The sequence below is a fragment of the Sinohyriopsis cumingii genome, chromosome 9 (assembly GCF_028554795.1).
Source record: "Sinohyriopsis cumingii isolate HCF-2022 chromosome 9, ASM2855479v2, whole genome shotgun sequence".
In the NCBI taxonomy this organism is placed as follows: Eukaryota; Metazoa; Mollusca; class Bivalvia; order Unionida; family Unionidae; genus Sinohyriopsis; species Sinohyriopsis cumingii.
Genome location: NC_142969.1, coordinates 51728048 through 51741916, shown reverse-complemented (window position 1 = coordinate 51741916; position 13869 = coordinate 51728048). Strand labels below are relative to the sequence as shown.

Genomic DNA, 13869 nt, shown 5'->3' with positions numbered 1-13869 from the left:
TCTGAAAATTTAATTTGGAGCACGCAACTATATTCATATTCTACTCTTAAGTGTTAGTTCATATGTCTAATGTCCTACCTCCTCAATTCTCTTTTCTTCCTCCCCCGGCTGTCCTTCCTTCTTTGTCAGAGAAAAATAGAAGCGAATATATAATGCAATTAATTATATAATGATAAAGCATATGTTGAGATGCTTTTCCAAAGATATGTCTGTCTAAGATATCGCAAATACTAATACCTGTGAGTAGCATATGTTAATATAATGTTAATTATGTTACCATTGTCATGCATATCAACATATCATTACTTGTCATGGTCAAGATCTTTTCACAGTTGAATTTTCTTTTAAGAAAGGGTTTTGTTATATTTCATATTTTTGATTCCGTGGAATGCATATTAATTGCAATTGGCGGAGATTGTTTGTTATTCTCTGTATAACTCTTATACACGTCCTACCTTTTGCAGCTTTGTAACAATGCTTTTGTGGGGCCCCGATGGGCCGAGTGGTCTAAAGCGCTCTCCGTTACGGATCATTGCCATCTCACCTCTGTCTGCGTGGGTTCTAGTCTATGATTCGGTCAATATGGGTATGTGAGAAAGCTTGCCAGTAGCTTCTCGTGGTGTCTGTGGTTCTTCTCGGGGTTTTCACGGTTTCTTCCTCCACCATTAATGCTGGCCGCCATGCATAGCCTATCGTGTGCTGAAAAATGGCGTTAAAACCCACAACAACAACAACAAAAGCAATGATTTTGTGCCATCTAAGTGATGCACGATTTTGGTTTCAGAGGTCACGGAGCGGAGAAGGTGAGAGGCTGGAAGTCTGGAGGGGAATGGATTGTTTTGAAATCATATGTGTGGACCATTATAGCTTTAAAATATATTCTTCTGATTGGTAGAAAGAAAACAAAAACGTTGTGTCTTTAGATTAGGTGGATAAATAAAATGACGATATTTTAACAACAAAAAATCAGTTTTAAAGGAATACGCCATCCCCTTATTCCGGAATCAAATGATAGGCCTGTTATGTCCATAGCTAAATGTAATCTAAGTTAGCCTTAGCAATTTCCTAAGATCCCAGTTATTACAACAATTAACATGAAGCAACCACATACCTCGCTCAAACTGCATCGCAGACACTTAAATATGCGAGAAATAAAACGTACTTTCTTACATCTGTATCACCTATCCTTTTTTCTTTGAGTTAATAGTCAGAAGGCGTTGTCAGTTGACACGACAGTATTATTGAATGTACTAATATCACATTTAGGTAACAACAGGCACGGATACGCTACCAATACCATTCATCTAATCTGTGTTATGATATGATTATATTGTAATTCATGTATATGTGACACGAAAAGAGCTATCATTACTTTAGAATATAATTAAATTACTCATATGAATTCAAAAACTGTAGCAAGTGGCAACACATATAAAAAGCTACCTTGAAAACAGAGATACAAGAAGCCCACTGTCTGGATCCGATGTTATAATAAAAAGCTAGAGTTTAGGCATTGGATGAGAATGAATGATTGAGACGTATACATTAAACTGACATCTATGCTGCGATTTATATTTATTACATATTTTAGGATAATATTGCATTCAGGATGTGAAAAAGTTTTATTTTATAATGAGATTCTTAAGAACCACGTGCCACTAGGTTCCCTTGTAGCAGCATATAATTTAATAAAACTGTGTAGAGAAAACTTTTTCCAGCGATATTAACCACGATATGTGTGCAAAAAGTCAATCAGTAATGCATGAGCTTCTAATTTGTTTCTTATTTTTTATGAAGAAAATATCTACAGTTTTGAAGCAATGTGTACTTGTATTTTCTTTTCGAAAGCTAATCCTGTATACGAGCTGAATACATTTCATGTTGCCATTGACATCAGTATCTGACACACTGTGTTATATTGTTTGACTGTCAAGCGAATTGGTAGATGATTGCGTGATTTAGTGCATTATGTAGTGAAGCGATTAGAATATTCTCCGACGTAACCATACGCATCTAAATCCAATATTTTTGGTCATTTTACGTATTTGTTTCACTGAATAGCTATGTGTATCTGACAGATTATGCTTGACAAACTTCTGGATGAAAGTTTCTTAATTATAAATTATAAAATATACATCAATTTCTTTCAATCGTAAGATGTGTACAATTGAAGCAAAGAAAACGGTTTCATATACAACAGTCGCACACCTAGTAATTTTCGTTGCACAAAAGTAAATCTACGTGAAAGTAGATTAAACGCTGAAGTAAACGTTATTCTATAATAATCTATGCTGCATCAAAACACGTATAATAAATTATAAATTGTAATTATCTTATCATATTGATAATATACATAAATACTGCAAAATGTTTCTCTCGAATATTGAACGATACTTTGGGCTGCAAAAATGGTCACTGAAAACCTAGCATCTTAGTTGTAACACATCATTTTAATGTCCAAAGTCCACTGATCTATATTGCTAATTTTCATCATTCTCTAAGAGAATTACAATTGAAACTTACTGTCGTCCACTCGTAAGGAGAACATGATCAGAGTGGCTGTCACAAAATGTAATACAAACTCAAAACCTAAGCTTTGTATGTGACCTTTAAGTCATTTGCTTTGAAATCCACGTTGTTAATTTTAGACAAATGGAGACAAATATAACAATTGCCACTGCAGTCGGTTAAACACGCGCATTTATGGTCGCGGGATGAAAGGCACAGGTGAAAATTGTCACCGTGTTCCAATTTACTGATGTTCTAATCAACGGGGAACTTCCTTGACAAAAACAACGTAAGACGAATATACATATCCAAGGCTAGCATACATCGATTGTTTAGTGCTAATGTCATTGTAGTTACAAATAGCCTAGGGTGACAAGGTCTGATTCTAGTTATATTGATCAGCGGATACAGGCACTCCATATGAACTGAGTTCGTTTTAAGATTAATAGTCATATATCGTATTACATTTAATTTATTCCTGTTATGACGTTTAAGTTAGATGTGAACATAAAAATCTATGCAACAATTCAATGCTATAAAGAACTATATCATCTCTTACCTGTTCTGCTTTCAATAGGATTAATATATATATATATATATATATATATATATATATATATATATATATATATATATATATATATATATATATATATATATATATATATATATATATATATATATATATATATATATATAAGCCCACTAGATTATATCATACGAAACGCAATAATTTCAACCTTCTGTTACAACGCAGAATACATTTGTTAATGAATCATTTAAAATATGGAAATTAAAATAATTGTGCAAGATTATGTTTCGAAATTTTCGTGTTATTATTTAACCTAAATCTGTGTAGCAGTTTGTTACAATACCTCATTTTTCACATATGACACATTCTTGTTATGATAAATGCTGTTGAGAAAATCGACAAGATTACACAAAAACGATTGTTGCTTCAAATAACGGCAGTGCAATTGTCTATCTGAGAGGCTACGGTACGGTTGTATATATTAATGACTAGCGAATGTGGGTCTTGACCTGATGCATTTGTTCAGCGATATACAGTTTAAGACAGAATACCTTAATAATTTAGATTGAATAATATTTGGTATTGTGTACCTTTCAATAAATATGCAATGGTCACTTATAATACCAACTCATCATTACATGAATAGTCAGTGAATATTGATAATTTCTTCCTAGTTCGAAGAAAAACTCATAAGTCTAGTATTTAGTTGAAAACTTGTGCCACCTTCAATTACATCCAATTGCATCACCGTACCCCCAGTCATCAGTTCAACCAATAGTTGAGGTTTGCAACACTGAATTATTGCAGCTAAAGAAGAACACCAAGACTAGCGGTTATGGGTCGCTCTTTGTGTAACAAATGCATACTCGGTCAAAATAGATGTGGGTATGGATCTTAAAAATCCTAAATTTCAGTCTAGTAAAAGAACTCTCCCAGCCTCAGTTCCTCGAAGAAGTATTGATATAATTATACGGTAATCTAAAACTAACACGGTTTTAAAATGAGTTACAGGTCAAGTGAAATTCTAAAAGTTAGGAATTTAAAATGATTGATAGACAGTTCAGTATTCAGTTCTTCCCATCGAAAGCATTTAGCACGTGCGGCATAGGATGAACCCAACTCGCTATTTCGAAATCTTTGTACGATATACACGACTCACCCTAGGGTATCGTTGTACACACACAAAAAAAGAAACCAATACATGTATTTAATAGATAAAAGGATATACACGTGCGGCATAGGATGAACCCAACTCACTATTTCGAAATCTTTGTACAATATACACGACTCACCCTCGGGTATCGTTGTACACAAAAAAAAAAACCGAAACCAATACATGTATTTAATAGATAAAAGGATATATACCATTTGGTGACATATAAACTTGCTTCCTGTCCAAAGAAATGGAAATATCTATAAACCATGTCTAATTGTGATTAGGTTAATTGCATATATATATATATATATATATATATATATATATATATATATATATATATATATATATATATATATACATGTATATATACACGGAAAGGCGAGTGTGAACATTACATTTCAGGTTTCCTAAAGATATTATGATTAGAAGGCTTCTTACCTTTTGCAAAATAAAAAGCTGGGGCAAAGGTAAGTGTAGTCAGCACTGATATGAATCTTTTTCCTCTTGCCTTCTAAATCACAGCAGGGTATTTCAATGGTCTTTACATGGAATACTTATACCATGATTAACTGAAATCTGTTCACACTAGCCATCGATTGGAATGAGAAACGATGGTCTGTATTTTGAAATGCCCATCCAAAATCCGATTGGGAGAAGTAAACTCTAATAACGTACATCTTTAATTTACAGTATATAGCAATCCTTTACTCTTATTAGTTTTATTTACTGAGTTTCCTACCTTCGGTTTCTTCTTTCCTCGAATCTTAGACAATAAAACTTGGAAAATGCTATCCGAGGGAACCTAGTGGAACAAAAGAGTGGATTATGTAACACAATTTAATATATTACTGATAAAGGCTCGCTTGCAACTTTTTTCGAGATATATGAATGCTTAGGAGCTGCAACGGACTCATGAAAGTGTATAACATAACTTACTGTAATATTCGTTGTATTGGAAATAGCAGTTTCTGCAAAAGGAAATTATTTTGAAACGGATCTTTTTTAACTTTTATTTTTGAAAACCACCAAATACATGTTTATTCCAAAGCAATGTACATGTGCGCCGTGAATGGTACAATTCGTTTGTAAATCCAATGACGTTTGCAACTTATCATCATTGAATTATCGCTACCATTGTTTTGTCACAGGCATCTGCCATCTGTATTAGGAGGTTCGAATTTTGTAGGAGTTGGATGAAGTATTAGATCGAGGAAATGGCGCAGGGTTTATTTAAAAAGAAAAGATATTAAATCTTTGATAGCTTGAATGATAATATAAAGTGTATGCTTTATTGAATGTAATTTTATCAACTACATTAGCTGGTAAACTATATTGAGGTAGACTGTATATAAATAAAAATGTTCCCAGGGCTCAAAAGGGAATTATATCCTATTTGCCCAAAAATTAAATGATGGACCTTACGTCTCTTCACCAAATCAAAACATTGCACATATCAGTTGACTTAGCTCTCAAATACAATAAAAATAATTTCGGTTGAGAAGAAAAATTATGGGCAAATAACAATTGTAGCAAAACGAAACCTCTTATTTGTGCACGGCTGTCAGTCTTACCTTTGATTTCAGGGTCATATAGCAAGGCATGCTTTACAGATACCGAGCATGAAACCTACCATGATCAATCACTGCTAGTGTTCTGAATATAACGTTATTAGTTCTATTATTACACGAAAAAGATTAAAATTAATTACAAATTTAATTTACTTACTGATATCAACCAATGTGAGTTTTAAGCTACCGTTAACATGGTATTTGTCATCGAGTATCCTCTATGCTGTGGTGACTGTTTGCAAATGTACTCTAAAGTTAGATTCTAGTGAGATTGCGTTGGGACTGGACTTTTAATCGTACAAAACACCCTGTCCGTCCACATCATCCTTCAAGTCGTAGCTGTTGCCCGTCATCATATATACTTATATCCGCATCAAAGTCAACGCGAAAAGCACTAACCACTTTAACCGGACTGGATATTCAGTTAGGTCGACATTCTAAATATCAAGAGATATAAAATACACTAAAAAGAACGATAATGGGCACTAGAATTCGTAAGCCATGGCGATTGGGCTGTATGATATGGATTTATCCTTCCCGTTGCAGTAGGAACTAAATTAACCTATCCGAATTACACCCAGTTATCATTTCTTTACGAGTTCGCACGTTTTACAATACTATTTATTCCAATCACGTTGTATATTGCCCTGTCAGTTAGCTTATTAAGTGTAAGAAATTAATGTATTACTATGTCATCTCTGGCCAAACGTTTCCAGATAAGTCAAACTTATATATTTAAAGTATATATGTGTGTGTGTGTGTGTGTGTGTGTGTGTGTCCGCGCACAACAAATCCAACGCTAAATGTACTAATTCCTAGAACTCGACTGAATATTCAGCGGTGAATAAAAATAGAATTCAAACGTAAGGAACTATTCTGGATTCTACAATTCGAAACGCATATGGAGTTTGATTGACAGGAAATTTAAATATTATTGCGGTTGCAGACGCATCAAAATTAAACCCAATTATCAGTTTTGCACATAAAAGATTAATATAGAATATTCAATACATTTGCACACTGAACACAAAAAATACCAAAGACAGGCTTTCTTATTTATTGTATGTATGTATGTATGTATGTATGTATATATGTATGTATGCAGGAATTGGAATTCATTGTGCATTCTTCCCCTCTACTTCTCTTGTGTTTATTACTTGTTTTTCATAAGAATGCTGGGAATTAAAGATGTACAGCAGTTTATTTCTGAATCAGTTCTAATTATCACAGTTCATACGTGTGAGCTGCATCTATATATATATATATATATATATATATATATATATATATATATATATATATATATATATATATATATATATATATATATATGACTTGTCTTTTTAACATGATATTGGTTTTACGAATACAGCAGAATAACTGTCGCCACAATAAATACAGCGAAACCTGTCGTGACTGGTAAATTAAAACATGTTAAAATTGTACAAAATCCGTCGCTAGATAATTTTGGTCCTGTATTTATTCAGAAACATATTATGTACCTCAATATAACAGCACAATGTTTTATCGATTATACTTGCAATGTGTACCGAGAATTAATTCTTTTATTTATCGAACGCGTCCTGAGAACTTCAATTACAGAATGAGATGTTTTTCCTCAGATATATAATATTGTACCCAGGAAATATGCACTATTAAGAATACATCTATTGTCATATAACATGTAAAGACTTTACACGTGTTATATTGCCATCTCATTTTTTATGTCATTGACATTATATATTGCATTAAACAAACTGATATGTATTGTATGAAAGTTAGAAAAAGAAAAGTAGCTAATGGGTCTACATCAAATTCTAGAACGAAATTTATGATGTGCATACATTTTATATAAAAGTAATATAATTTGTTTATATTTTTGATGAAAATTGTTTGAGATAATATTTTATAAAATTAATGTGAATAATGTTATCCTAGTAATACATTAATCTTCTGATATGTCTTCTCATGCCGTTTTCGTAGAAATGTAACATCCTCGCACGCGAATAAATCTATTTATCGCAAGTAACTGTGATGGGTAGCTTAACTGAAGAAATACGCAAAAATCATTAAAATTTGCATTTGCGGCCGAAATCAAAATACAAACCGATTTCAAATATATAGGACTACTAGTAATGGAGCACACGTTCTTGTGGATACTGTTATTAGCTGTAAAAATGTTTTCCTGTGCATTAGTTGCAGATTAAACGTCGGTCAGGACTGTAAGCGATTAATTTTTTTTTTACGTTTGCCGGTGTTCACGCTTTTGCAAAAGATATCATTTATATCTCACAGGATAGAAAAAAAATCAAGTGGCAAGGTCTATTGAACTAAATTTGCGAATTTACCATGTATGTATGCATGCATGCATGTATGCACGTATGTATGTATGCATGCATGTATGCATGTATGTTTGTATGTATGTATGCATGCACGTACGATTGTATGTACGTATGTCTAGACTAAATGAACTTGGACTACATTCATCATTATTTACTTGTAATCAGAAGCGAAAAACGAAACGTTATTTCAAAGCTGGACGGCGTAGAAAAGGACGAAGAATTCAAGTTATCTCCCTTATGCCCTTTCCGGCTCAACAATTTAAAAATTGGACCGTTAATTTAGATAACCTAATTCACATCCCTATTAAATCGTCTAGCTTTGTGTCAAGTATCTAAGACATACATCTGCGTGTTGCATTTTTTAATGCCCAGTCAGTAGGACCACCGGAAAAGCGCACACAAATAGTTAATTATAAAAAATCATAACATCGACGTCTTGTTCCTGACAGAAACATGGCAAAAATCATCAAGCGATGAGCCCAAGTGCGTGGATTGGATGTAACACTGACCGGTTACTCCATCAAATCGTTCCCCGCCACTCTCGCGGAGGCAGATATGCTGTCATCACAAAGAACTCTATGTTCAAAGGTCTTAATCACACCACAACTTTCAATTTATATCACACATCGTTTGAACTAGTCCAAACCACACTTACACTGGAACAAACATCAGTCCATTTTTTCTGGATTTACCGCCCTCCTTCTAGTAGAAAAACACGCTGACTGAATTTCTCTTTTTGGAGCAGCTTCCGAATCTCCTGGAGTAGGGAAATTCGATAGGTGGCAACCTAATATTTCTTGGAGATTTCAATTTTCACTTTGACTATCCAGGAAACCCAAACACATAAAAAACCTTAGATTCCATTAATGTTTTCAACCTCAAACATTCAGTTAACCAACCCATCCATAACAATGGTCACATTTTAGACTGGATTCTTCAGAGAAATGATGCTAATGTTCGACGTTCCTCCTTGATATCCCACGAACTTGCATCATATCACCTCTGCATTATATGACGTCTTGACGTATCAGTCTCTAACGCACCACCTGTATTCGCTACTAAGAGAAACATCCGTATGATACATAGAACCGAACTAATTCATTACATCCAAGCAAACCTAAAACTTGGCTACCCCCTACAGCAGAACAACTCGATAACTGCCTGCGTTCATTGCTCGACAAAAATGCCCCAGCCACCAAGTGCAGAGTATCAATTCAAAAGTGTTCTCCATGGTCGAGCAATGTTGGGGACCAGCTTCGCACTGCTAAAAGAGACCGCTGTAACGCTGAGAGGCTTTGGTTTTCCAACAGACTCACTATCCATAAGCAAATTTATATAGCCGCTAAGAGGAACATCTCAAACATAGTCCATGCAGCAAATTCAGCCCACTACAGTACTAAGATCATGGAAAGCTTCAGCTGCAAAGAGCTTTTCGAGATTTCTAACAAGCTAATGTGAAGGAACAAATGTATACCATTTCCAACTACTTTCTCTCTAGTCGACCTTCCGGACCTGTTTTCAAATTTCTTCCTTTACAAAGTACAAACTATTAGAGATAAGCTTGACAACATAATTTCTATTAACTTGTCGTCACCATACAGTTGGGATACAGAATTAGCAGCATTGAAACCTGCCTCTACGGATTTAGTACGTATAATCGTGATGAAGAGTGCACCAAAGTCATGTGAACTTGATGCAATTCCAACATCAGAGCTGCTTGAGTGCACATATCCAGCATTGCCTTCACTAACTGAAGTAATTAATACATCTTTTTCACTACGAAAACTAAGTCATATGGACAAAGTTCTTTTGCATACCAGGGCTCAGCAACGTGGAATGAAATGCCAGCTGAACATAATAACAAAGACACAGTGATCCCATTCAAATGTGATCTTAAAACTGCAAGAACAAACTTAAAGATCTAATAATGTTTCCTACCTTAAATGTCTGCAGCATGTTTCTGTGTTTTCTAATTTCATGGTGTTTGTTTTTGGTAATTATATCATTATCTTGTTTATTTATGTTACATATGTTGTCTAATGTTGTAAAGCGCTCCGAGCTTCTAAAGTTAAGGCGCTTTCCAAAGCTTTAGGATGTATGTATGTATGTATGTATGTATGTATGCATGTATGTATGTATGCGTGCATGTATGCATGTATGTATGTATGTATGTATGTATGTATGTATGTATGTATTTGTTTATGTATTTGTGTATGGATGTACCTATTTATGCATGTTTGTATTTATTTATGCTTCTGTATTTGTGATCATGCATGTATGTCCCAAACATCTTCGAATGAATCCACAACGGTACGAAGAAAGGTTGATTTTATCCAAATTTGTAAATGAGCCTTTTGTAATTTCAAGAAATAGATAAAATGAATAGTTCCTAGCAAAATAAACCCAAACACAACATTAAACACATGTACAAGGTGATACTAACACCAGAATATAGGAAATGGCAGTGAATTAATTGTCCACCTATACTAACTTCTATACACAAATTACGCTCTTAAACGCAATTTGTTTCCTTTTTATGTGACACATGTCACAATATTCCACATATTCTTCCGTGGGAAATCATCCCAAACTCACAGGCAGGTTTTGAATATGAAATTTAATGAGTGTAAACACTTATTGATAGATCCCATGCAAGCTACAGGCATTATCCAGATTAATTAAAAAACCACCCTTCACATATATAAGCAAGCTGTAGACAACAAAGCTTCATTTATATATTGGTTAAACGTACACATGGGAATGTAATACCATATTGCACAGGAGGAAATTTAATAATTGACACAATCTATACAACAAAATAAAGCAAGATAAAACCTTACAGTTGAAAGCTGAAAGTACATCAGGTTATCTTTTCCATTTATGTGCTTAATTTAAATGTTGTACTCGCGCAACCAAAAACTATCCAAAAACTGATTCTTCTTTTTTATACTTTGACTGAAAGTATGGGGATGTGGTCACTGAATACCAAAGTTGAACAAGGAACTAACTTTATATATACTTCAATGCGTTCCTAATTCTCGGTCGTGTAAAATATTTTTTCTGTGGTGGTTGTTTAGATCCGTAGGGAAATATCATATTGGGTGATTTACATCATCTTTTCTCTTGAATTAATGCGCCAACAACACATACATCATTTTGATCAATATACGTTATAAATGACTTATATCTGCTGCTGAAGAAACTACTGCACAAGTTAGCATTGCAATCAATTTATCAAGAAGTTTGTCAGAGCAATACAATATCGCTTTCGTGGTCAACAAACTGGTCAGTTGTGCAGCAGCTACGGAACATGTTTTAAAAAATCAGATAATATTCAGGCATTCCCAAACCTTGCATGAGTTACTTTGCACTGGTAGGCACATGGAATTCAAAAATAACCTTGACCTTATCTTCTATAAGTTTACCTTGAGTATGATCCGACAATATGTCCGAACAAATTAAACACAGCACGACAAATCTCATTTTTCTTCAATTAATTGTCACATTTGCTTCACTTAGTCGATCAAAGACTTCCGAATGTTTCATGCGATCACTCCAAGTGTCGTTGCGTATAATTACGTCATCTATACCATATGTCACCATCTTTAAACACGGGAACGTTGAGGGAGAATTGTATCATATCATTTGGTTTGACTTTATATTGGTATTTGGTTGAATTTGGTGTCATACTTTACATTTCCACCTTTGTAAATGCAGTCAACGATTATTGGTATTGGAAATCAACCTTTATTGTTAAAATTGTTCACCTTCATATAATTAGTACAAAACAAACAATATCATCCTGCTACACAAAGTAATAGGTGGCGCACTACAATTTTACTTGGGTCAATCAAATGATTCTGCAGCAAATGTTCAGTTTCTTTTTTCAAACATTCCTACTTGAATGATTCATTCTATAAGGATGCTGTTTCACACGTGTAGATACACCAATTTTAACATCAGGGTAAATTTTATTTCTTGGGGTGGAAACATCTGGAAACAAGAGCTAATATTCATATAAAAGTCGTTTCAATTCATTATTTTCTTATGGCGGTGGATGTGAAGGTTTCTGGTCTAGATACCAAAACAATATGACCGAATCATATCCTTCAAAGTGTGATCAAATCCTTCCATCGCTACTTGATGTTCACGGTAATAGGCAGAATATTAAACTGTTTGATGACTACTTCATGCATAACTATTTGGAATGTTCCAGGCATAAAAGCTTATATTTGGGTCTACCATAATGAATCTAAACGGTTCGTTAAATGAATGGGTTGTAAGTGAGCCTTTTCATTTTCGTATTGGGTTTTACAACTAGTGTGGCAATATCTACAATAGTGTTATTTAAACTTCAAGCTTGTCGATCGTGATAGGCTGTAACATAGTACAAACCATCAAGTTGTCAATGGAGGAGACTACTATTCATCAATCTGGTTTAAAGGTTTAGATAGATCAATGCAATATATAATTTTAGTGTAATATTCTTTATATGGCAAATATGTTTAATCTGCCTCGATAATGATAAGCATTTGATTATTACCACAGTTGTGTGCCACGCACAAAGATAATTTATTTCTTGTGCATATTTACTACTGTAGCATTACGCAAATCCACATTGACGATGTCATCGTTATCAGCAATTCAATGTTTTAAATCACTACAATTTAGATACTTATTGTTAGCTAAATTAAATTTAACTGATTATATGTTAGTTTAAGTTTTTTTTATTTTACTAAATGCTGCTGTAAGGTAACATTGTATACTGTTATAAATATTAGTAAGAGGACGATCTAACCGATTGAACTGTATCTTGGATGCACCGAAGCTGCTCTTAACGTGAACATACACGTGTTCAAATTGCTGTTATGGAGGAAACGATTTTTAATTCTCTTCTGGAAGGTACAGTCATAGCAATTCACTATGTTATTGTAACTACATTTGCAGGATTGTTTCCACGACAAATGTTATCAGTTTGATGATCAATGTTTGATGTTGTGTCTCATGCAAGAGAAATTGAAAGGATACATTTTTAACTAGCTGTGTCATGAACTTACCTTGTTGTACAAATTCTCCAGCATTTTGATATGCATTTTCTGCTTGTCAATGTCGCCCTTTTGTAAAAGTAGCTCCACAATGTTCACACTGTCCTGCTGTATGGCACATAACATGATGTCATCGAGACAGTAATTCTGAAGATATATATTTTATGCGCAAACACATAGTTAAACTGTCGGTATGATGATATATATGCATAACAGTTAATTTAGATTATGCATAAGCTGCCGCTTCTTAATTATATGTACACTATTTAAGACTATTCCCATTGCAGGTGTAATTTCAAAACTATCCTTGTGAATTAAGGTTAGGTTACATTTGCTTCCAAAGTATTTTGGTAGCTGAAATCAAGTTCAGCAATTCTGACTTGCCAAGCCTACACTAATGCCGATGATTTAGGTGTTTTCGTAAATGGTAACAATAATTAACGACATATAAAAAACACACCAATACTTTAGCGCGTGTTGCACGGTGCTGTTTGTGTTCTATGCTTTTTAAAGGCAATTCTGTCAGCTTGAAAAACAAATGAAACTGGTCTTTCTTTGTCAAAGCATCGACGGTTGCGCCTTTTTTCCTAAGCATTAAACGATTATAATACCTGTGATAACTTTGCTGAGGCTACGCAACTTCGATGATGGTGCAAGTTCACAACGATCTATACGTTATAATTGGAACAAGATATACGTTCTGTACAGCCATATA

The 13869-nt window shown here is 34.0% G+C and overlaps 1 protein-coding gene across 1 annotated transcript in view; it reads right to left on the bottom strand.

The window, feature by feature from the left end:
• The window catches only part of LOC149791806 (transient receptor potential cation channel subfamily M member-like 2), a 130422-nt gene that overhangs the window by 61340 nt on the left and 55213 nt on the right, over positions 1-13869 (bottom strand). The window contains exons 8-9 of the mRNA XM_089969475.1: positions 13167-13301; positions 4939-5001 (exon numbers count right to left, since the gene is read on the bottom strand). Of these exons, the coding sequence (XP_089825601.1) occupies positions 4939-5001; positions 13167-13301 (198 nt within the window). The remainder of the gene's footprint in view (positions 1-4938; positions 5002-13166; positions 13302-13869) is intronic.